Below are 25541 nucleotides of genomic sequence, written 5' to 3'. Positions count from 1 at the left end.
CAATGAGAAACACCGCAACGAAGAGTAGCCCCCGCTCACTGCAAGTAGAGAGAGCCTGCGTAGCAACAAAGACCCAACGCAGCCAAAAAAAATAATAAAATTAAAAAAAAAAAATAGGCTTGACTGAAAGTAAAGTATTAATGAACCCTCAAGAGAAATCATTACATCATTTTCATGTGAAGAGAAACCATTTCTTCTTTTTTAACCATATAGTTTTTTTTAGTTAATGGAATTATAAACATCACTTTCAACATAGGAAAGAAAAGGAAAATAAATGTTTTTACAGTGTTGAAGTATAAAAACATGATTTAGATGGTAGTCTAATTGTTTGAACCAAGGAGGAAATTTTACGGAGTTCATTTGTAATTCTTTTTTTATATAGATGTCATAGTATTTAGTATTACATGATGAGAATATGGGCTCCAAAATTAGGCTGTATGAATTAAAATAGTAGCTTTAAAATAAGTTATTCTTTGTTTCATTTTCACATCAGCAAAATGATGATCATAGTAGTACTTATCTCATTGAGGATTAAATGAGATTTATACACCCCCCCCCACACCCTAGTCCAGTGCCTGGCACATAAATGTTGGTTATTATATAGAGGTATTTCCCAACTTTTGTTTTTGTTATAACTATTTAATAAACTTTTTATTTGGGAATAATTTTAAACCGAAAAATTAAAAGAATACTACCCAAAACACCTGTTTGTCATCTACCTGGATTCATCTATTGAAGATTTGCCCTGTTTGCTCTCTTTATATATCCTCACCCAGAACTATTTTTTCTGAATTATTTGGGGGTAAGTCAGATACATCATGACCCTTGATCCCCAAATACTCTGTGTATTTCATAAGAATAAGGATATTCTCTTAGATGGCTTTAGTACCGTTATCAGTTTCAGTAAGTTTAACACCTATAAAACACTTCTAAAAAAATATTTATTTATTTATTTGGCTGCACTGGGTCTTAATTGCGGCATGCAGGATCTTCATTGTGGCTTGTGGGATCTTTTTGTTGCGGCATGCGAACTCTTAGTTGTGGCATCCAGGATCTAGTTCCCTGACCAGGGATTGAACCCAGGCCCCCTGCATTGGGAGCATGGAGTCTTAGCTACTGGACCACCAGGGAAGTCCCCTAACATCAATAAAACACTTTAATCTACTGTCTTCTTCTACTGTTTTCCAGTTTTGTCAATCGACCCAACAGAGTCTCTTTTTTATAGCATGTTTGTTTTTCTCTCCAGTACAGGATTCATTCTGAAGATCACATGTTGCATTTAGTTGTCATTTCTGATACATTTTTATCCTCTTTTTTTTTTTTTTTTTTTTTTTTATGGCTACACCATGCAACACGCGGGATCTTAGTTTACCAGACCAGGGATTGGACCCGTGCCCTCTGCAGTGGAAGCGTAGAGGCTTATCCACTGGACCACCAGGGAAGTCTCTTTGATACAGTTTTAAATGCTAGCTTGATTGAACTGATCCAACATTAAAAGAAAACAAAATGTAGCTATACTTAATTAAGATCACTTGGGCTTCCCTGGTGGTGCAGTGGTTGAGAGTCCGCCTGCCGATGCAGGGGACACGGGTTCGTGACCTGGTCCGGGAGGATCCCACATGCCGCGGAGCGGCTGGGCCCGTGAGCCATGGCTGCTGATCCTGCGCGTCCAGAGCCTGTGCTCTGCAGCAGGAGAGGCCACAACAGCGAGAGGCCCTCATACCGCAAAAAAATTAAAAAAGATCACTTGAGATTACTGTCACTTTTTTGTTTTTGGCTCATGCTCTCTAGTTGTCTCGTAAAGTCTTTTTAAAATAGAAGGGGCAATGCAGCTAGAGATTATCATACTAAGTGAAGTAAGTCAGAAAGAGAGACAAGTACCGTATGATATCACTTATATGTGGAATCTAAAATATGGCACAAATGAACCTATCTATGAAACAGCAACAGCATCATGGACATGAGAACAGACTGGTGGTTGCAAAGGGGAAGGGGGCTGGGGGGGTAGATTGGGAGGTTGGGGGTAGCAGATGTAAGCTTGTATATATAGAATGGATAAACAACAAGGCCCTACCGTATAGCACAGGGAATTATACTCAATATCCTATTATAAACCATAATGGAAAAGAATATTAAAAAAAGAATATATATATATGTATAACTGAGTCACTTTGCTATACAGCACTAATTAACACAACATTATGAATCAACTATACATCAATTAAAAAAGAAAAAAAAAGAAGGGGCTCCCAGTATGTTTCTTCAAGTAATGGAAATAGGAAGAAACTTTACTTCCATACTTGATAGTGTATAATTTTTGGTTTAAGGTATAGGTTAGGGAATTCCTGGCTCCCCAGTGGTTAGGACTCCGTGCTTTCACTGCCGAGGGTGTGGGTTCAATCCCTGGTCAGGGAACTTAAAAAAAGGTATATGTTAAATCTTTTTATAATAAGTTAAAATTTTTGCAGCGTATGTCCTTTTTTACAGTCATTGAAGGTCAGTGGATTGGAAGTGTCTGTTTGAAAGACAGCTCATTTGAATATGAGAAAAATTGCATTATTTTGAGTTTTGAAAGAACAATTTAAAAAAACCAAATTGTTGCACTATTTCATTTTGTATCTTTGTAGTAAATTCTAATTTTGAAAATTATGAAAAATGGATTTCAGCTTCTGTATATGTATAACTACCCCAAATGATGCTGTCTGGCATTTTCCCCATTTTCTAAGCTTTTATACGTAACTTAATTGTCATTACTAACAAATAATAGCTTGTAGAATAGTGTGTAAATATAATAGTTTACAGTAATTGTTAGATAACATTGAAGGAAGGGGATTTGAGGTAGCACTGTCTTTGGCTAATTATCTCTTTTTCTGGTCTGTGCTCAGTTGATGCAGTTGCTCTGAGCACGGGAGCAACTCTGAGGACTAGCTGTTTTAACTTTCTCCCTTGGTCCCCAGCTACACGGTACCATCAGTTTTAAAATAAAACTACTGGTCACACAGGGAACCGGGTGAGAGAAGTTGGATCATTGGCACAACTCATCCTGGGGCTGGAAAAACACTTGGTATATATGTGCCATAATTTATGAAGCACAGTGTGTTCTATCTGCATTTGGAAAATCACTTCTGAATTTGCTGTGGTTATAATTAGCTGTCATCAAACCCTTTACCCTGTCTGTCTGAGTTCATGAACATACAAAAGAATAATCATGAAAATAGTGGATCTTTGATATTATAATTCCTTATTCACAGTATATCACAATCATCTGAAACGTTAGAAGGCAGTTTTTCTTAGACCCACTGCATGGATTTATGACTGGAAATATGAGAGCCTCTGGCACAGTTTTTCCCCTGTTTGGTTTTTCTGAAAGTACCTTTATTTCACTTAATTAAAAAAAAAAACAACCCTGTTTTAGAGACTTTTCGGTACACATCAAAAGGAGACAGAATAATTTAATGAATTCCCAGTATTCATCACCCCAGCAGCTCATCAATCCAGGGCCAATCCTGCCTCATCCACATACCTGCTTAGTATACTTTTATATCTAAAATGGTCCAGTGGAATGGAGGCTTTCAGACTTGTATAGCCCTGATAGACGAAGATAATAAATAATTAAAAAGTCTTAAATATGTGTGTAATGATCAGACTTCTAAAAGAAGATGTGAGGTAGAAGAATTTAAGTCAGGTGGACAACATAGAAGAAAAACTTTTAAAATTAGCATGTCTGGTCATAATCTCATTCCATAAAGAAATTTACTTTTCATATTCTTAGAATACTAGGCTCAAAGTAGGTAAGAGGTTTTGGAGTATGAAGTCTTTACATATACTTCATATTAGTTCAAGAAAAATATGACAGTTTAGTGCCGTGTAACTCATTTCAGAGTAAAAGTTTTACATAATTGTGGAAAAACATATCCTTACCTCAGGAAGTTCTGGAAATTTTATTTAAAATAGAAAAGAATACAGATTATTTTTGTTTAACTTATATAAAAAATTTTTATTATGAAAATGCTTGAAAGAAGGCAAAATGTAATGAGTCCCCATGAAGCCCTCATTTCCTCTTCAATAATTATAGATCCATGGGCAGTCTTTTTCTGTACCTTCAACTACTTTCGATCCTCTTAAATTATTTTTAAACAAATTCCTGACATCATATTATTTCATCTGTAAATACTTAGCAGGTATCTCTAAAAGGTTATATCTTTAAAGCCCTCAAGTATTCTTTCTTTTTTTAAAAAAAATTTATTTATTTTTATTTTATTTATTTTTGGCTGGGTTGGGTCTTTGTTGCTGCTCACGGGCTTTCTCTAGTTGTGTCGCACGGCGGCTACTCTTCGTAGCAGTGCGCGGGCTTCTCATTGTGGTGGCTTCTCTTGTTGCGGAGCATGGGCTCTAGGCATGCAAGCTTCAGTAGTTGTGGCACACAGGCTCAGTAGTTGTGGCACGTGGGCTCAGTAGTTGTGGCTCTTGGGCTCTAGAGTGCAGGCTCAGTAGTTGTGGTGCACAAGCCCTTAGTTGCTCCGCGGCATGTGGGATCTTCCTGGACCAGGGCTCGAACCCATGTCCCCTACATTGGCAGGCGGATTCTTAACGACTGCTCCACCAGGGAAGCCCAAGTATTCTTATCGTGTATAAAAATAACTGTAACTTCTTAATGTCATCAGATACTTAGTGTTTAAATTTCTATTTGTTCATAAATGTCCATTTTTTCCCCATTTGTTTGAATCAAGATCTAAATCAAGTTCGTTGAACTGCCTTTTTTTTTTTTTTAAATTCCCTCTTTCTCATTCTCTCTCCCTTCCCTCTCCCCAGGGTTACTACTACTCTTATTTCTAATACCATGTACTCCTGTTTTTTTCATTTTATGTTACAAGAATCACATAGACTTTTTTTTTTATCTGTACAAATCAAGCATTTTATTTAGTTATATAGCAAGGGAGCACTCCTTTATTCTCCACTTAAATACCATGCTTGAGATTTAAAATCATGTTTGGTAGTGTACTGCAGGATGCTAAATCAGAGTTCACCCATATTGCTTTGGATTTCTTGATATCTTTTTATGTTTTCCATCACCCATTAGAACGATTAGTTTAGCTTCTGTAATCTAAACTTGACACTTCCTGGATGTAGAAGTCATACAGTCCTTTGTCTAGCTTCCTTGTTAGCTCATTATTTTATGAGATTCATCCATATTGTGCATGCCCTTTGACTTTTTTTAAACAGCTTATTGAGGTGTAATTCACCAACTTTACAAGTTTTAAACAGCTTATTGAGGTGTAATTCACCAACTTTACAAGTAATTCACCAACTTTACAAGGTGTAATTCACCAACTTTACATTTTATTTAAAATGTACAAATGTGATGATTTTTATTGTAGTCAGAGTTGTGCAGCCGTCTCCACAATCCATTTTAGAACATTTTCATCCTCCAAAAAAGAAACGCCATACTCATTGTCATCACCTTCCAAGTGCTTCCCTCCCTAGCCCCCACCCCAGGCAACCTCTAATCTATTTTCAGTCTCTATGGATTTGCTTATTCTGGACATTTCATATAAATGGAATTATACAGTATGTAGTCTTTTGTAACTGGCTTCTTCCACTTAGCATAATGCTTTCAAGGTTCCTCCAGGTTGTAGCACGTATCAGTACTTCTCTTTTTTTTCATGGATGAATAGTACCCCATTTTATGAATATATCATATTTTCTTTATCCAGTCATCAGTTGATGGATATTTGGATTAATAGGCAAATGGTTAATACTTTTTGCCTATCATAAATAACGCTGCGGTGAACATTCTTGCACAGGTTTTTGTTTTGTTTTATGTTTTTATTCCTCTTGGCTCCTTTAACTTTTTAAGAATAGTTTTTCCTATTAGAAAAACTAATTAGAAAGTAGTTTAGAAAATTAGTTTCCGGGACTTCCCTTGTGGCGCAGTGGTTAAGGATCCACGTGCCAGTGCAGGGGATACGGGTTCGATCCCTGGTCTGGGAAGATTCCACATGCTGCGGAGCAACTAAGCCCGTGTGCCACAACTACTGAAGCCCGCACGCCTAGAGCCTGTGCTCTGCAACAAGAGAAGCCACCGCAGTGAGAAGCCTGCGCACCATGACGAAGAGTAGCTCCCGCTCGCCACAACTAGAGCTGGGTGCAGCAATGAAGACCCAACGCAGCCAAAAAATTAAAAATTTAAAAAAACAAAACGAAAACTAGTTTCCTAAAATTAGAAAAATTCAGAGTGAATTAATACATGTCCATCAAAAAAAACTTAGAAGATACAGAACAGCAAAAAGAAGGAAAAAGTTCTCCAAGTTGATGCCTTTTAAGTCTCTTTATATCTTTAAATTCCCCTTTCATACTTACCTATATATCTACCTCTCTTCTTCCTTTCTTCACCCTCTTTTTTTCCTTAAATTTTGTTTTGTTGAAGAAACTCAGTCATTTGTCTTACGGAGTTTTGACTCTGGATTTTGCTGGTTGCATCCTCTGTATTTCCTGTAAATTGGTAGAAAGAATGATTTTTAAATATAGTCTAATAATTGTAGAGTGTTTTTGTCAGCACCATATGGTTGCCATATTGTGGCTGCCATTTTATGTTGCCTGAGTTTTACTAAATTGTTATCTTCTGTTCCATTCATTCACTTGCTGATTTGTGTATTTTTAAATGAGCTTCTCCATTAGATGGGCATTTGTTTACCTCTTCCAAATGTCTTTATTTCATTTCTCTCTGATAAAGGCCATATATTTGTTTTGAGATTAACTTCTGTTTAAAAACTATAATAGAATCACTAGTTCTCTATTTCTGGTCAATCTTGACTGTTAAGTTTTAAAAGAAGCCTTAACATTTCCAGTAATTCCAATACCATTTTTCCATAATTCACATGAAATACTTAGTTTTATAGCAGTGGTTAACTTAACCATTTGTTCCCAAAACCTTTTCTGTGAAATAAATCTGAAGTTCTCCTCAAATGAATTAATGTGTGAATATATTCTGTAATTAGGAAAACACACACCATTTTACTATATGATACTTAGAGATTTGCTATTTTTACTGTTTCGGTTTAAAGAATGAGTTGCTGTTTTCCTCCTATTCTCTACCTTAAGTTAGCATTTAAAAATTAACATATTGCTGTTAAAGTAATTTCAGCATCTTTTTTACTTCTTCCTGTTGACCAGCTTTTGGGGATGTGATTTGACTTCAGTATTTCAGTATATTTGTGCCCTCTCATGTGCCGGAAAGATTATCAGGTGGATGTGGTTTATAATTTATAGAAGGACTCTTCTTGTTTCTAATGAATATTTTCATGTAGGTATTTCAGGAACCAGCAGAGGAAGAACGAGATGGCAGAAAAAAGAAATACCCTAGTCCCCAGAAGACTCGTTCAGAATCTAGTGAACGAAGGTTTGTGTTTATTTTTAATTAGGAAGACATGTATAACTCACTTTTCAGTTACCGTAGAAGGGCATTAAAGGGATTTTTAACATATGCTCTACTCCTCTCTCTACGCTGATTAAAGAAAGAAAATGTTTTTCCTTCCATTCCCTCTGTTTTTTGTCTTTGTCATACTTTCTCTTCCTTTTATAAACAGTCTTCATTATGTGCTTTCCCCAAGAGCTCAGGGGTGGGAGCAGTCTCCTTAGAGAATATTAATGAAATGTTCCATTTTGTTAGGGGTGCTCAGTATTAAAATCATCTGTAGCATTTTCTTACAAGTAGTGCAGTTTATATGTTGAATCATCAGCCTACCATCAAAAAATTAGTCTTTGTTTAGGAAAACTTTGTTTTGAGCCTTTTGTCTTTTCTAGTTTTAAATATGTTTTTCCTCTTACCCCTCCCCATACTTTGGATTCACCTCTTTTTTTCATTTCTTCCCACCCAGTGTACTTGAAGGGAATGTTTTTTTCTTTTTATATAATGGATTAGAGGAATTATATGGTAGTTTTATGGTTTCTGGAAAAGTATAGAAGCTATGAATTTTGGTGAATCAAGGAGGATATTTCATACTACTGATTTGTTTTCAGACTTGGTTTCTATAGCATACATATGGCTTTCATATCTGTGTATTATAGGACACGTGAGAAAAAAAGAGACGATGGCAAGTGGAGAGACTATGATCGGTACTATGAGCGGACTGAAATGTACCGTGAGAAGTATGACTGGAGAAGAGGCAGGAGTAAGAGCCGGAGTAAGAGCCGAGGCCTGAGTCGAAGTCGGAGTCGAAGCCGGGGGCGCAGCAAAGACCGGGATCCCAATAGGAATGTTGGTGGGTCCATGAGCCTTCCCCAAAAAACTCCGTAGTTGCTTATCTTCCTATATCACAAGGGTGCCAGAGTGTCCCTTAAAAGTAGCCGTACCTTTAATATGTTTGAACAATGTAAAATCTGGAATTATCTCAAAAAACTTGATTTTTGTTAAAGACAAGGCTCTAGTCTCAGGTTGGAGTTAAAGGAGTTTGACTAAAAAGAGCTATCCATAAGTGTATCATCGTATGTGAGTAGACTTAAGTCATGTTGTATAATTGAAACAAATGTCCTTTAGTCAACAAAGCTGTTACTGGAGGAAGAGGGTTGCCTGCTCCCCTACCCCCACCCCCGACTGAAAATAATTGATTTGCTTTAAGGTTGATTAGAGTATTTAAAATTAAAAAGAAAGAAATTTAAGTAGATTACTGGGATCCCAACCACTGATCTCCCAGGATAGCAGTTTGGAAGTCAATTCTTTTTTTTTTTTTTTTTTTGCGGTCCGTGGGCCTCTCACTGTTGTGGCCTCTCCCGTTGTGGAGCACAGACTCCGGACGCACAGCCTCAGCGGCCATGGCTCACGGGCCCAGCCGCTCTGCGGCATGTAGGATCCTCCCGGACTGGGGCACGAACCCACGTCCCTGCATCGGCAGGCGGACTCTCAACCACTGCAACACCAGGGAGGCCCTGGAAGTCAGTTCTTGGATAGCATTCTTATTAAATATCAGTAGAGAAGCAGGTCTTTCTTCATTTTGTATTGATGTTGATGTTATAAAAGATGATTTTATACAAGTTACTGGTCAAAATATGTCACACTGTTGATGTTCCTGGTTTTAGGATATATTAATAATGAGAGCACTTTGAAATATGGACAGCTCAGTAAGTTTACTTCAGTATTCTCATCTTTCTTTTTCTGTGAGAAAATAAACGTAGTTTAAGAACATAGATGTCTGATCTTATTTGTTTCTTGTTTTTATTTTGTCTCTGAAGCAGAACATAGGGAAAGATCAAAGTTTAAGAGTGAGAGGAATGACTTGGAGAGTTCCTACGTGTCTGTGTCTGCACCACCTCCAAACTCTTCTGAGCAGTATTCCTCTGGGGCACAGTCTATTCCTAGCACTGTTACTGTGATCGCACCTGCGCACCACTCTGAAAACACAACGGAGAGTTGGTCTAATTACTATAATAATCATAGCTCTTCCAATTCTTTTGGTCGAAACCCTCCACCAAAGAGGCGATGCAGAGATTATGATGGTAAAAGTTCTCTTCTATATTGTACCCCAAAGTACTAGTAAAGCAAATGTTGCTAGTAGTGCATACCTTTTCATTACAGTCTGGATTTTATTAAAAGGGGTGAATGAGGAGGAGAATCTCTTTTGGCATATGCTTCTTGTTGGGTGTAATAGTTTGGCTCTTGTTAACAGAATGTTTAAATTTTACCCTTTAGTTTGTTTTTTGTTGTTCTTGTTACTTCAAACACTATAAGTATACCACAAACTTTGGTAGACACTAGGAATTTTAATTTTTTTGTGTGGTGTTTGTCCCTGGGAATTTGTTAATAAGCATGTATAACCTACTTACAATTTTAACTTGCTAACTTTCCATTTGAATGAATGGATCAGGCTGTGTGTGTGCGTGCATTTATTTTAATTTTTTATTATGGAAATACTTAAATATTTACAGAAGTTGACAAAATAATGTAATTAACCCTAGTGTATCCATGATCTCGCGTCAACTCATGGGCAATCTTGTTTTTGTGTATACTTCCACCACTTCTCCCTGGCCTGTATTATTTGAAGCAAATAACAGACATCATAACATTTTTTCTCTAAATATAGAATGTATATATTTTTACATTTTATTTATTTTTAAGTAGGGAATAGAATCACATGATTCAAGCATTAAATCACTGTCACCCTGGTCTTCCAGCCACAAAGATCTCCTTCCCAAGGACAGTTTAATGCTGTCAATTTCTTGTGTCTTTCCAAACATAGTCTTTGCATGTGTACATAAACAAAAACATATATTTCCCCCACTTTCTTTTTTACATAAATTCTAGTATACTGTATACTATTCATACTTCATTCATACTATGCATAATGTTTTTTTCACTTAGCAGTATTTTCTGGAGTCATCCTGTGTTAATATATAAAGAGCTTCCTCAGTATTTTTTACACTTCTTAGTATTCTGTATGTACAAAAATGTGTTTAAACCTGTTTCTTTTTGATGGCACTTTTGAGGTGTTTCAAATATTTTGCTGGTACAAACAATGCTGCAGTGAATAACCTGGTACATAATGCTCAGTTGAATACTTTAAAGTTTCAATTCCTAGATATAGCAAGAATGGTTGCTTTAGAATAATAGCATGAAAGTAGATAGTTGAAAGTAGATCATCTAATTCAAGTTCCTTATCCCTCCCCACCTTCGTTAAATTGTTATTTAAAATATCTGAATTTTTATTATGAAAACTCAATAACGAATGGGTTAATCTAATAGTGGTTGGTAGCCTGTTTTTGATCCAGTTATTTGCTATCTCAACAAAGTGTAGTCTCACAGTATAGAAAGTAGAGAGTACACCTGCCCCTACCTCAGGGATATGCGATGGTTAACAGAGTAACACTCAGAAGGCTTTAGACTCCCTGGAGAAAAAACACTTCATAAATGAGATTGGTGGGTGTTTCAGAGACTTGTTTGTTTTCTAAACTCTGGGTAGATCATAATAAGATTTATCTTCTTACAGAAAGAGGATTTTGTGTACTTGGTGACCTTTGTCAGTTTGATCATGGAAATGATCCCCTGGTTGTTGATGAAGTTGCTCTGCCAAGCATGATTCCTTTCCCTCCGCCTCCTCCTGGGCTTCCTCCTCCACCACCTCCTGGAATGTTAATGCCTCCGATGCCAGGCCCAGGCCCAGGCCCAGGTCCAGGTCCTGGCCCAGGCCCAGGCCCAGGTCCTGGCCACAGTATGAGACTTCCTGTTCCTCAAGGACATGGCCAGCCTCCGCCTTCTGTTGTGCTTCCCATACCAAGTAAGTATATGTTGAATATTTCTTTAGTGGAGAATTATATTTAGAAGAATCCATACCTTTTACCTAACTTGACACTAGATTTTAAGTTTTTGAAAAATAAATTATTAATAGAATTTGGAATATATTCCCATAATTAAGATTTTTTCTTTTTTTTCTATCCAGTGTTACATTGTATTATTTGTAGTACCTCCAAGTGTAAATTTTATCAATAGTGGTCTAATCTATATTGACCTGGAGTCAGAATCTTGCTAATTGATAGCATCTTAAGAAAGCCAGTGTTTTGAAGAGGTCAGAAAAAAAAGAACATGCCAGTAGTTCAGTGAAATTTCCGTCTTTAAAGAAAATCTCTGCAAGAGTATTGAAATAATCTTTAAAACATTTTATTATGGAAATGTTCTTTTTTTTCTTCCAGTTTTATTGATATATAATTGATGTACAGTACTGTTTAAGTTTAAGGTATTCAGCATAATGATTTGACTTGTATACATCATGAAGTGATTATCACAATAAGTTTAGTGACCATCCATCATCTCATATAGGTACAAAATTAAAGAAATAGAAAAAAAATTATTTTTCTTACGGTGAGAACTTTTAGGATTTACTCTTAACAACTTTCATATATAACATACAGCAGCATTAATTATATTTATCATGTTGTACATTACATCTCTAGTACTTATTTATCTTATCATTGGAAGTTTGTGTCTTTTGACTGCCTTCGTCCCATTCCTTTTCCCCTCTATGGAAATTTTTGGATATACACAGATGTAGAATAATAATATACCATGTACCATCATCCAACTTAAGTGGTTATCAATATTCAGCTGTTTTTGTCTCATTTATTCCTCCCCCTCCCCACACACAATTTTTTTGCTTATTTTTTCTTTTTGCTGAAGTAAATTTCAGATGTCATAGCATTTTACCAGTATGTACTTCAGTATGAATCTCTTCAATGATAAGGACTTCAAAAAAAAAATCAATATGCTGTTACCACATCCACCAAAATTAAGAGTAAGAAATGTTTAAAAATGATCATTTAAAAAGACTTAACTGGGGCTTCCCTGGTGGCACAGTGGTTGAGAGTCCGCCTGCCGATGCAGGGGACATGGGTTCGTGCCCCGGTCCAGGAAGATCCCACATGCCGTGGAGTGGCTGGGCCCGTGAGCCATGGCTGCTGAGCCTGCACGTCCGCAAAAAAAAAAAAAAAAAAAAACAACTTACTGAACAGTTGCTGGTTTACCAGAAACAGAAATAAGACTAAATTTTTTAAATGTAACTGAAAAAATTCTGGGGCAGTCAGTTTACATGTGTACAAAGGCATAAGAAAATATCTACCCAAAGACATTTAATGTTTTAAGAGTTAGCAAATTATTTTTAAAAATGGTTGCCATTTAATTTATTTAAGTTGTACTTTTTCAATTTTGGGGTTTTTTTAATCTTAATTTTTTTAAATTATTGCAAACTCACGAGAAGTTGCAAAAATAGTTTAACATGATTCCATGTACCCATCACATAGCTTTCCTGCAGTAATATTCTTTATAGAACACGTTTCATTAAAGTTGATAATGATTCGGAGACATTTAATGCATAGATTGGTCAATAGCAATATGGTTATTTTAACAGTGTTTGTTAGTATTTAATATTGTCACATGAATGGTATAATTATGAAGCTCAAGGTGAGATTTTATTTCCCAGATTAAAAGCCATCTTTGATGTATAGGAATTCTCACAATAAAAGATCTTAACCTCATTTTGGGAACATATCTGTTTAAAAGTTAAATCTAAGAATGTCATTTCCCCCCAACATTTTGCTATGAAAAATTTCAAGGAAACAAATAGCATCTAGGTTCTACAATTAACTAAAAATGTGATCTCTCCATGTTTAGTTTTCATGCCATTTCACGGTATGTTGTAACATCAGTACACTTAAACATGTTTATCATTAACTTGAGAGTTCTGTAGAACTCTCTCACCGCAGAAAGTTTGTTCAGGTCCCTTGGTAGCCATTTTCTACTGCCCCTCCAGATGCAACCAGTTCTGCCATTTTTCCACCCTAGATTAGTTTTGTCCGTTACAGAACTAAAATGTCATTTAAATTAATTATGTACCCAGTGCTTAACCCTGCACATATCAAATTCCTTAATTCTGTTCTAAGCCAAAGTAGGTATTTTAAGTGTGAATATCCAAATTAATACTTGGTGTAGTGAGTATTTTTATTAGCTGGGAAACATTAATGCTCTACCTTTCACTTTTGGTTGTCTGTAGGACCACCTATAACACAGTCAAGCTTGATAAACAACCGTGATCAGCCTGGGACAAGTGCAGTGCCCAATCTTGCACCAGTGGGAGCAAGACTACCTCCTCCCTTACCCCAGAACCTCCTTTATACAGTGTCAGAACGTAAGTATACATTTGATTTAAAATTGCTAGGGTATAGAAAAGCCAAGTTTTCTCAGAACAGTCTTACACTTAAAAAAAATACAATTAATTTCTATTTTTATGGACTGTGCTATATAAAAATTATATGTGTGTTTAAAGGGCAGTTTAGTGTGTGGTTATGATATATAACTGTATTTTAATTTTGTGTGATAATGGGAGAGAAGGGCAAGGCCTTCTGTATTGGAGAAGTCTACTCTGCTGTAGAGTAGCAACATTCCTCCACTAAAGGAATTTTATTTTGAAGCTTCTGTTCAAAAATTGTTCCTCTGATTGAATTTCCAAAACATAAGGCTTATCTCCTAAGAGTATACAAAAGGTCCGATAAAATATACCTAATTATTTAACTTGTAATGCTGAAGTGAAGATAGCATCATTTAAACTGTAATATTTAGTGGTTAGGCTGTTTTGTAACATTTATGTTTAACTGTAATAATATGTTTTTCTTGGATCCTAATTCTCTTTTATTTCTTAAGTGTTTTTTTTTGTTGTTGGTGTTGGTTTTAGTTGACTAAGGCTTAAAAAAATTTTTCTTCAAAAACATAAAAATAAGGTAGTTGGTGGTTTAAAATGTCAGACTGTGAGATTTTCTTTACAGAGCTAGGTAACTTTATAGATAAATTCATCTTTTTTTGTAACTGTGTTTATCATAAACATTTCTTCATCTCTGTCATGACCTGGAGAGGCAACTTAGAAAAGTAATTAAGCCCAGGTTCAAATTCTGCTTCCATCACTTGTGTCATTGTGACCTTAGGCAAGTTACTTAACCTCTTTGTATCCTAATTTCCTCTTTTGTAGAATAGAAATAATAATAACATTACTCACCTCATTAAGGTTGTTTTGGGGAAGAAATGGATTAATACCTATAAAGCATCTGGAATAGTATCTGGCACCTAGCAAGTTACACGTAAGGAATAGTTATTATAATTTTGTAGTTATCATTGTCTCCATAAATTTCAGCCTCTCTGAAATCAAACCTGTTATCTTCCCTTAAGTCTCTACTACCTCCACAATGCTTGTCTTTCTTTGTTAATGGAAATAACACCCACCTTATCACCTAGAATTGAAACCCTGACATGACTGACTCATTGCTTTGCTTTTTTATATGTAGTTAATCGAAAAATTGTTCCTCTTTTTCTTTGAAGCATCCCTTTCTGTCTCTTCCTGCTGTGGCTTCTGCCCTCATCCACGCTTGAATCACTTCACATTTCGGATTATTGCTACAATCTTCTTGAGTCCATTACGTTTCACCCCCATCTTCCCCCCATGTCACACCACATAATGCTGCTAAGCTAGTCTGCCTAAGAAAACCAGCCATGACAGTTCCTTATGAGAACTCTTCAGTGGCCATTATTTCCTCCTAAACCATAGATGAACCCCTTTCTATGGCTTCTCTTTCTATAATCTATTCCTCACTTCTTGGTAGTCTCTTTTCACTATTCCCCCATGTGTATTTTCTGTGGTCAGGCCAATTATAACCCTGTCTGTGCCCCTGTCATGACTCAACTTTGTTTTCCTGTCTTCATTCTTAGTAATGTACTCCCTCTCCTGTTTTTGCAAGACCCAGATCTTCTAAGTATATGGGGAACATTACTGCTCTGTTCTGAACTCCTACAGTACCAAAAAGCATTTATTATGTAATGACATATAATTGTACGTAGGCCTACTATTTGATTTCTTTTCATTTATGTAAATCTTATGTTCAGCTGTGCTTCTTCAGAACGGAAACCACATCTGATAGTTAAGTAATTGTCCATACTGTTTCACTTTTAGTATCTCACCGTCTTCTAATTACTATAGTGTCTTGTTGCAGTGCGTATTTGTTTTACTGCTTCTCTCATTTTTTTTAATTACGGGAAATTTTATAAAAATAAAGAAGGTAGTATAATAAACTGCCACATTCCCATCACCCAGCTTCAACATGTTTCATGTTGATCAGTCTTGTTTCATCTATTCCCCCCTGAATCAGCTCTTAACATTACTTCTTAATGCCTTTTATTTATCTGAGAGTCTTTTGCAGATGACACAGTTTCATATTGTTAAATTTAACATTGTGACTCACAATAAAAATTCCATTTTGTTTTTAATTTCTAAAAGATCTGGCGATTACCATTTATTTTAATATTGTTAAATTTAACATCGTGACTCACTCTATAAAAGTTCCCTTTTTTTTTTCCCAGCATGAGATTTTTATTTTCTATTTCAGATAAGTTATGGGGAAATGTATATCAAATTTTGTGCCCTGAAGTACAGCTTTTTTTTTTCTTTTTAAATTTTTATTGGAGTATAGTTGATTTACAGTGTTGTGTTAGTTTAGGTGTACAGCAAAGTGAATCAGTTATACATAAACATACATCTACTCTCTTTTTGTTTTTTAGATGTTGGGGGTAGGAGTTTATTAATTAATTTATTTTTGCTGTGTTGGGTCTTCGTTTCTGTGCGAGGGCTTTCTCTAGTTGTGGCAAGTGGGGGCCACTCTTCATGGCGGTGTGCAGGCCTCTCACTATCACGGCCTCTCTTGTCGTGGAGCACAGGCTCCAGACTCGCAGGCTCAGTAGTTGTGGCTCACGGGCCTAGTTGCTCCGCGGCATGTGGGATCTTCCCAGACCAGGGCTCGAACCCGTGTCCCCTGCATTAGCAGGCAGATTCTCAACCACTGTGCCACCAGGGAAGCCCCATCTACTCTCTTTTAGATTCTTTTCCCATATAGGTCATTACAGAGTATTGGGTAGAGTTCCCTGTGCTGTACAGTAGGTCCTTATTAGTCATCTGTTTTATATATAGTACTGTGTATATGTCAATTCCAATCTCCCAATTCATCCCTCCCCACCCCTCACCCCTTTCCCCCCTGGTAACCACAGGTTTGTTTTCTACATCTGTGAGTCTGTTTCTGTTTTGTAAATACGTTCATTTGTACCATTTTTTTAGATTCCACATATAAGTGATATATGATATTTGTCTCTTTCATCTGACTTCATTCAGTATGACAAAAATTCCATTTTGATTTTAATGAAAAAATATCTGGCAGTTACCATTTATTTCAATGACTTAGCCTGATATTAATTCAGCAAATATTTTTTGAGTGCCTACTATGTGCCAGGCATTGTGCTACACCCTAGGGAGCCAAGATGAACAAAATGTCTGACTTCATGTTTGAAGATGATTTTTCTGTTATTTCTTAAAAGCCAGACTATTTTTGGTATATCAGTAAAGTCCTTTTAGAACTGAAGTTTCAAGTTTCTGTTTTTCAGAGGCTGATAACATTTCTAAGAAAATTTGGGGGACCAGTACAGTTAGCAGCTTCTTATTTTGCTGTGTTAAGGACTGCATATGAAGACATCTAATATTTCGATTTTAAAAATACATTTTTATACCAAATAACTCAGAATAAATGACAGTCCTTTTAAATTTGGCTTTATGAAATATCACATTTTTTTCCCATTTTTGTTTCAGACCAGTAAAGGGCAATAGCTTCCTATTGGCATTTGTGAATTAGTGCTTTAGAAGATAGTCTTATATGCTGTGTCATTGTTTATAAAGAGACTTAGTTGGTGGGCAACTGAACATTTTGAAACTTATAGAATATTCAATATTGGGAAGTTTAAAACTCTACTATGCAAACTGCTTTCTTCCTTTCTTAAAAGTTAAAATGTGATTCCAAAATTTAGAGAGAAATTTGAAAACCTAGGAGATGGTTTCTGATAATCTAAACATAAAAAATTTTTTTTGGTGAGTGTAGTTTGTTATTTATAAATTTTTTGTATCTTTCTATTCAGTTGATTTTAAAACATCTTTTTTTTTTAATTACCTTTGAGACAGATAAGTTGAATTCTTCAAATTGTTCAGGTTTACTTTTAAGCTATACTTTATAATTTCAAGAAAATTAGAACTTGCTTCAGTTCAAATGAAGTGAAAAAGCTATATGTCTGTTTGCAATGTAATAGGGAACTTAAGCTATTCTTAAAGTTTTACAAGTTGGGAAAGTTTAAGTTACAGATTTTTTTGGTCATTGAAACTATCATTAAAATTCACAGCATAGAAAATGTGTGTAAGTGAAGAACAGCATATCAAATGGTATTTAGTTGTGAAAATTATGTCAATAGGGACCCAAATAAACATAGAAAAATGAAATCTGGATTTTTGGGGGTAAGAATAGGAGTCTACTGAATGCTAGGTACTGGGAATATACAGATGAATAAGAAATGATTTTTCTCCTAAGAAGCTAAAAATCTATTAGTGGGAAAGAAATATGTTAAAAATTACAAACCCACAAAAATCAATCACAGTGTATTTTGCTGTTAAAACTAAATGAACAGAGTGCCTCAGAAATACAGGTAACAAAGGAACTAATTCTGCCCAAAATAAAACCTTCATCTAGTCTGTAATTATCACTCATTTTTTAAGAGGTCAGTTGAATGTTAAAAGAAGAAAAAGAATTACCTCACTGGAAAACTGAGTAGGATACATGGGGCTCCTGGTAATGCTATTTAAAACTTAATGTCAGAAATGGTTATAATTTAGAAAAAGCTCTGAAATTTGGTTTTTTTGGAGTTAAGATGTCCGAAATACTCTGAAAGGGACTTAAATAATGAAACGTAGTTGGAATTGTATGGAAAAACACCTATTAAAATCAACTCTTTCCTTTGAAGTACTTAAACATTTTACCCAAATTTGAAGTCACCAATTCAGTGTACAGTTTTGGGGTTTTGGGTTTTGTGGGTTCCCCCTTCCCCCTGCACAGGACAGGACTATTTTAAAGTATACTCCCTTTTCTGCCTTAAATTTGACCTGTTTATTCTGCTTCTTTGAAGAAGTAGGAGTAGAAATATTTTGTAACTGCTGGGCTTGTTGTACTGGGTATGTGAAAGAGTGATAGTAAAATATAACATCCTAGATTTTATTTATTTATTTATTATTATTATTTTTTTTTTGCGGTACACGGGCCTCTCACTGTTGTGGCCTCTCCCGTTGCGGAGCACAGTCTCCGGACACGCAGGCCCAGCAGCCATGGCTCACAGGCCCAGCCGCTCTGCGGCATGTGGGATCCTCCCGGACCGGGGCACGAACCCATGTCCCCTGCATCGGCAGGCGGACTCTCAACCACTGCGCCACCAGGGAAGCCCAACCAATTTGATTTTTAAAAACTTTTTATTATGGAAAATTTCAAATACAAGAGGAGAGCAAATAGTGTAGTTAATTGTCATTATTCATTTAGTGGCTTCAACATGTATCAACACACGGTTAATCTTGCTTTATCTGTAACTCACTCCTGACTTGATTATTTTAGAACAAGTCCCAAACATAACATTTAATCTGTAAAATCTTCATTATATACCTCTAAAAGATAAGGGATAAACACACATGCACACAATTACTATACTTTAATCACAATCCCAAGATATTTATAACAGGTATTATTGTCAAATATCCAACCAGTGTTCATTATTCCCAGTTGTATCATAGATGTTCCTTTATAGCTGGTTCATTTGAAGCTGGATCCAAATAAGGTTACATATTACATTTAGTTAATATGTTTTTAAGTCTTTATTTGTTTATTTTATTTTTTTAAAGTCTTTAAATCTGTAACAGTTTCTCCAACCTCTTTTTTTTCTCCTTGACATTTATTTGTTGAAGGAACAGATCATTTGTCCTGAAGAATTTTTCCACAATCTGGACTTGGCACATTGCATCCCCTGGTGTTATTTAACACATTCCTCTATCCTCTGTATTTCCTGTAAATTAGAGGTTTAGATCTAGAGACTTAATTAGGGTCATGTTTGCTCCCCCCCCCTTATTTTGAATGAATATTTTATTGATGGGGTTTTGTACTTCCTACTGCAGTATATCATGATGTACATAATACCAAGTTGTCTCCTTTCTGTGTTACAAATATTGATCACTGTGTACAGGTGTTTTCATCCTGATGCATCCGTTTAAAAAGTTGCACGTGGTTATTTGTGATCCCTGCCTAGATCTCTTGTTTCATTGGGGTTATAAAAGTGTGATACTCTAATTCTATTATTTCTTCTACATTTATTGGCTGGCATTCTACAAAGTGAAACTTGGGAGTTAACCATTTCTTTAACCTGAAATTCACTTTTTACAGGAAAGACAGGATAAATGCTTGTGTCCTTTCATTTATCACTTTTCAGAAAATGAGTTTGTTTCCTAATATCTTCCAGAGGTACCACTGTATTTTTTTTAAGTATCATAAAGAACTCATGGATTTCTAATGTTTGGTATGTTTCACCCCATTATGGCCCTTTTTGATGTTCAAATTGTCTAGTTTTTGACCATGGGGAGCCTCTTCATGTTGGTTCTGCAGATTGCTTTGTTTCGTTTTTGACATGCTAGTGTTTGGTAGCCATCTTGCTTTTGGAGGGACAGGGTATACTAAGGTGTACCAGGCCCATCTTAGAAGTTTTCTAACCAGTCCTAGAATCAGCCTTTTATCTGAGGAACTGTTTCTTTTTGAAATACTATTTAGAGACCTGAATAGATGTTGTTAAAGAAAATCACGGCTCATTTGAATAAACAGCCATCTTTCTGAAGTGTCTGAATGCATGTTCTTTGTCACTCGTTTTAAAAAGACATTGTACAAAGTAGCCTTTTAGTTTCTAATTTACTTTGAGACAGTTATTAATTAAATACACATGGTACATTGAGTGCTGTATCATAAATTTAAACTAGTCATATGGACTGAAATTGTACTTCCCATTTTTCTCTTTAGCTCACTACTGCGTTCTGCAAGGAATTCTCTGCAGTAGGTCATGCTTAAAACTATTTTCAGATCATTGAGGATATGTTAAATTGTTTTTGCAATGTAATGATTGATCCTTTTTTCAGTTTTGAAAGGATTGGTGCTAAGCCCCCAGTTATGTGGTCTGCTTATACAGTATGATGTGTCACCTCCTCTGCTCCGTATATAGGAAGAGAAGGGTAGTAAAGTTTAGCACATCTATTTCTTCTCTGCATTTACCGTGAAATCAAGTGGTGCTTTGTGACTTGTCTTATTAAGGTGTATTAATAGTCTTCTGGATTGTTCACTTTATAAGGACATTTCATCAGGTATAAAAAAATTCTAAATTCACTTTGTTTTGTGTCACATAGTGAATGTCTGTCTGACTTTAGATATAAAATATTGAGTAAATCTTAAAAATAGGTCTCATACGAGGTAATCAGTGAAAAAGATACTATTAAATAACCAACCAAAGGGGGGTTTTGCTCCTTGACACCTTGTCTTTTTTAATCTTGTTCTACAGAATTTGGCTTCATTGTTTCTGACATTTCTTGCATCCATAAATATAGATTCTAAATGTGCTTTCTTTCCAAAAGTGGTCCTTAATATCTGAGGTAATTTCATGTGTACAGTGGCTAGTCTGTTCACCTGGGATTTTTTCCTTTTTTTCTTTCTCTATGTTTGTTATCCACCTGCTAGTAGGATAACGAATTTTCACTGTCTTGTTTAATTTTTTCTTTTGAATATTTCTTATTCTCTGAGGGTATGCTTGTGGTGGGTTTCTTTTTTTTAAGTTCCTTTATTATTTTTCTTTTTTCTGCTCTCAGGGAGTATAGTTTGTGCATACCTGAAATTATATGAGTTTGGGGAGGAGTGTTTTTATTTTTTTTAAATGGGTATGACAGCTTTGATAACCACATGTCTCATTGGATACAAAACTCTACATGAATAATAGCTCAAGGTTCCGTTGTCTAATAACTTGATATGGTTGATTGTTCAGTTTTGGGTAAATCAGCACGTAATTATTCCATTTAAGATTATAAAAAATGGTCGTTTTGCAGTCACACTATCTAATTCTTACTCTTTGTGCCTCAATGCATCCTAACCAGTTGCATGTCTATTTCTTGAGTTAGAAAGTATCTTAGTAACATCTTTCTTGAGTACAGTTCCCATTGGTATACTTTCTCTGTTCTTGGCTCAAGTCTCAGGAAGTAGATCATTGCTTACGAGAAGCTTGTGACTCTCAATCCCAGCTGCCCTCCTATTCTTTCCTCTGTAGGACAGCCCATGTACTCTCGTGAACATGGTGCTGCTGCATCTGAGCGACTTCAGTTGGGGACACCGCCTCCTCTGTTGGCAGCTCGTTTGGTGCCACCTCGAAACCTCATGGGATCCTCCATTGGGTACCATACCTCAGTCTCCAGCCCCACCCCTCTGGTCCCAGGTAAGCTTTGCTACAGATGGCCATCCACCTCTGATCTTTTGTACCATAAACTGGCCAACCTAAGAGGTGATCTGGTATCCTGATCTGCTCTCACAGATTCCCATTAAAACTCCTAGGTAGTTTTATTTTCTGTTTCTCTGCTTCTTTGGTTTGTCCCTAGTGGCTCCTAGATGATTAGGTCTCCTGTGTGTCTGTCATCTCTGGTGTCCTTTGTATTTACTTTCCATGCCTCTGTAACTAAGGTCATGCTAGTTCCTTGAACTAGTTTCTAATCCGATAGATAGGAAGAGAGTATCTACTTGAATGGTTTCTAATCAGTTACATGTTATAAGAAAACTAGGTTAATTTTTCTTTAAAAGAAAACAAAAACATCTGGTTTCTTCCTGATCATAGATGAAAATGTCTTTTTCCCATCTGTCCCTTGTTGTATGGAATGGCTGTGTATAATGTGATTTCTTGAAAACTCTTCCCTCCTATTGACATATACATTTTGAAGATCTATGGAGTGCTTTGAGGGTGTCTCATGAGGTTTTTAACATTTCTCACTTTGCGTTTAGATCTCAGTTCATCATGATTAACTAAAGGACTTTCAAGTTTCTTAGGGTTCTGTGTATTCCCAGGAATTATCAGATCGAGGCTATTTGATTATGTAACTTCTTTAAAACTTTCTGCAGCCTTAGCGTAGATTTTTCTGTCAAGAGTACCAAGTGGTAACTGAAAACTTTTAAATCATAATTTGCTGATCTTATACTCTGAATTATATAGAACTAATTGGCTAGTAATAAAGATCTGAATGTACCTTATCTTGTAGCTGAAACCTAATACGAGCAACAAAGGAGGTTTTTCCACTAAGAAAAAAAGATGCAAGGATTTATATTGATAAATCACAACTGTGAGAATCGGCATCTTCACTCCATCTTAACCTTCTTTCATTTTATGTACGATGAAAAGGATATTTTGGAGATAAACACATTCAGAATTTTTTTTAAACACTAACAAAATATTTATTTAGCATAAGAATTTTAAAAATTAAATTTTTAGGGACTTCCCTGGCAGTCCAGTGGTTAAGACTCCGTGCTTCCACTGCAGGGGGCGTGAGTTCCATCCCTGGTTGGGGGACTAGGATCCCGCATGCCACGCACAGTGTGGCCAAAAAAATAAATAAATTTTTAGTTGTAGAGAAAACACAGAGAACATGATAAAAGTGGCACTGATGAAGCGGGTGGTAGTAAAATAATGATTACATTTATAAACATAAAATGTATCTTATTTAGCTGTTTGAAATCAAACATTTGAGATATATTTTACATATGAAATTGGCTCTTTTCTCTCCAGTTTAAAGTGCACATAACCAGGCACTTCCCTGGTGGTCCAGTGGTTAAGACTCTGTGCTTCCAATGCAGGGGGCGTGGGTTTGATCCCTGGTTGGGGAACCAGGATCCCACATACTGCGCAGCGCGGCCAAAAAAAGAAAAGCAGATAACCAAATTAATAGATTGGTTTTTTCCCCCAATTAAAAGAACACCGAGAAATTAGGTGAGACGTGATAACAGAGGAAACCCAGCCAGTTATTTGTATATGGCGTTCATGTATGTGAAAATTTCTCTTAAAAATGTGCATTTAAGTTTGCATTAGGTGATTAATATAGAGGACAAAAATGGCTAGGTAAACAAATCCAGAAATATATCAGTAATTCAGAATGGATTTACATGTCTGTGTTTTGTGACTGGAACATTTTTGTTTCTTTGACTTCCAATAGGTTTATCTATATACTATAATTCAAAGAGAGAAATATATATGGGTTGATATATTTGTTGAAGAAAATTCATTTTTCTGGTTATTTTATAATAGGAAATTATTTAACTACTGTTATTTGTTTCATGTTTTGTTGTTTTGTTTTCCCTCAGATACCTATGAACCAGATGGTTATAATCCAGAAGCTCCTAGTATTACCAGTTCTGGTAGATCTCAGTATAGGCAGTTTTTTTCAAGAACACAGACACAGCGCCCAAACCTGATTGGCCTAACCTCTGGAGATATGGATGCAAATCCAAGAGGTAAGAATGCATTTAACTTTTTCTCATGCTAAATGTCATTTGGGCATAGTATTTCTGACCTCACTAAGGTCTAAAAATACTTTCAACAGTCTCTCTTTGAAGGGTGCTGTGTAATGATCTCAAATGCTTTTGAATATCTCCAGATTTTACTTTAAAGCCATAAATAAAATAAAAATAAATATATTCTGCTTATATTTATTTTTAAATAAAAATAATACTAGTGTTAATTAATTGCTCTTTTTGTAGGACTTTAGGCTATTTTAGGCACTATGCTAGATGTTAGATATAGAAAAACGACATGATCCCTCACCTTCAAAGAACTAATCATTTAATGGCCTACTTTGTGTTTTAAGAGCTGTGCTTCACACTAGTAACATTGAGAATTTTAAACACTATGATAAAATTATCTTTTGACTATTATTTATGATTAAAACCATATGTTAGGACCTTTATAAAGCATAGCCACAAATCTTAAAAGATTAAATGCAAGCATTGCCTTTAATATGGGTTGATACCATCCTTTCACCTCCGCTCAAAACAAAGTTTGGTTAAAGCGTTTGATGAGATTCCAGTTTCTTACTTCTTATTATAGTTAGATTTCCAGTATTTAATTTCAGTTTGAGTGACTGGCCATGTGCCATCCTGAGGATATTTTCCTGATTTAATTATATGGTGGACAATTTTCCTTTTCTTACCTTCTTTCTTATCCTGATTTTATTAACTCTTCTTTACTGCCATTTATGACATTATTGCTACTACCAGTTAACAGTTTTGTGTCAAGATTAAACTAAATCCTTTCTAATATATTATTATCTCTAATATTCCTTACCAACAACTTAAATGAGGTACTATTTTTATTCTCTTTTTCATATATAGACACTGAGGCGAAGAGGGGTTAAAGAACTTGCCCATTATTAATTCTTTTCTGTTCTATTCTATTCTATACATCAGCGGTCTCCAGCCTTTTTGGCACCAGGCACAGTTTTCGTGGAAGACAATTCTTCCACAGACGGATGGTGCAGCGGGTGGTGGTGGGGATAGTTCAGGCGGTAACACGAGCGATGGGGAAGCTTGCTAGCCCGCCGCTCACCTCCTGCTGTGTGGACCGCTACTGGTCTTTGGCCTGGGGTTTGGAGACCCCTGCTATACATGACAGAACTAGCATTTGGACCCAGGTTTATCTAATTCCAAAGAATATGCTCTTACTTTCTGTGCTGTAATGCATATATTGTTACCAAATTACCTGAAATTAGTGGGAAGTTCGTATTTTCAGCCCCACAGTGATTATTCTTTGCTGCTGATTTTACTTTTGGTGGAGTCGCTAAAGTTATGGAGAATACTCAGAATATAACGTGCAGTTTTGGGTTGGTATTTGCTTTTTGGTTCAACACACCTCTTTCCACTGACAGGTAACCTATCGTAAGGTCAGCGTCGTATAGTATTTTAGTCTTAACTGTTGTGAATGGAATGTGTTAATTTATAACGTTGGCTTTGAATTTTCCTTTCAATGTTTAGGTTTGAATAATCTTAAACCTACAAAAAAATCAAAAGTGCAATAAACACCTTAATACTTTCACTTAGGTTCACCAGTTGTTAAC

General features: G+C 35.8%; 1 protein-coding gene across 6 annotated transcripts in view; it reads left to right on the top strand.

The window, feature by feature from the left end:
• RBM27 (RNA binding motif protein 27) overlaps positions 1-25541 on the top strand; it is a 67115-nt gene that overhangs the window by 14252 nt on the left and 27322 nt on the right. For 3 of the 6 annotated variants that reach the window (XM_033406856.2, XM_033406855.2, XM_033406859.2), the window contains exons 4-10: positions 7308-7399; positions 8068-8261; positions 9229-9492; positions 10980-11267; positions 13533-13667; positions 21722-21886; positions 23794-23943. In XM_033406856.2, the coding sequence (XP_033262747.2) occupies positions 7308-7399; positions 8068-8261; positions 9229-9492; positions 10980-11267; positions 13533-13667; positions 21722-21886; positions 23794-23943 (1288 nt within the window). The remainder of the gene's footprint in view (positions 1-7307; positions 7400-8067; positions 8262-9228; positions 9493-10979; positions 11268-13532; positions 13668-21721; positions 21887-23793; positions 23944-25541) is intronic. The other 3 variants (XM_004280400.3, XM_033406857.2, XM_033406858.2) reach the window with 3 other exon arrangements.

This window comes from Orcinus orca, chromosome 3 (assembly GCF_937001465.1).
Source record: "Orcinus orca chromosome 3, mOrcOrc1.1, whole genome shotgun sequence".
NCBI classification, from domain to species: domain Eukaryota; kingdom Metazoa; phylum Chordata; class Mammalia; order Artiodactyla; family Delphinidae; genus Orcinus; species Orcinus orca.
The sequence above is the reverse complement of the archived record's forward strand: the minus strand, read 5'-3'. Positions and strand labels throughout refer to the sequence as shown.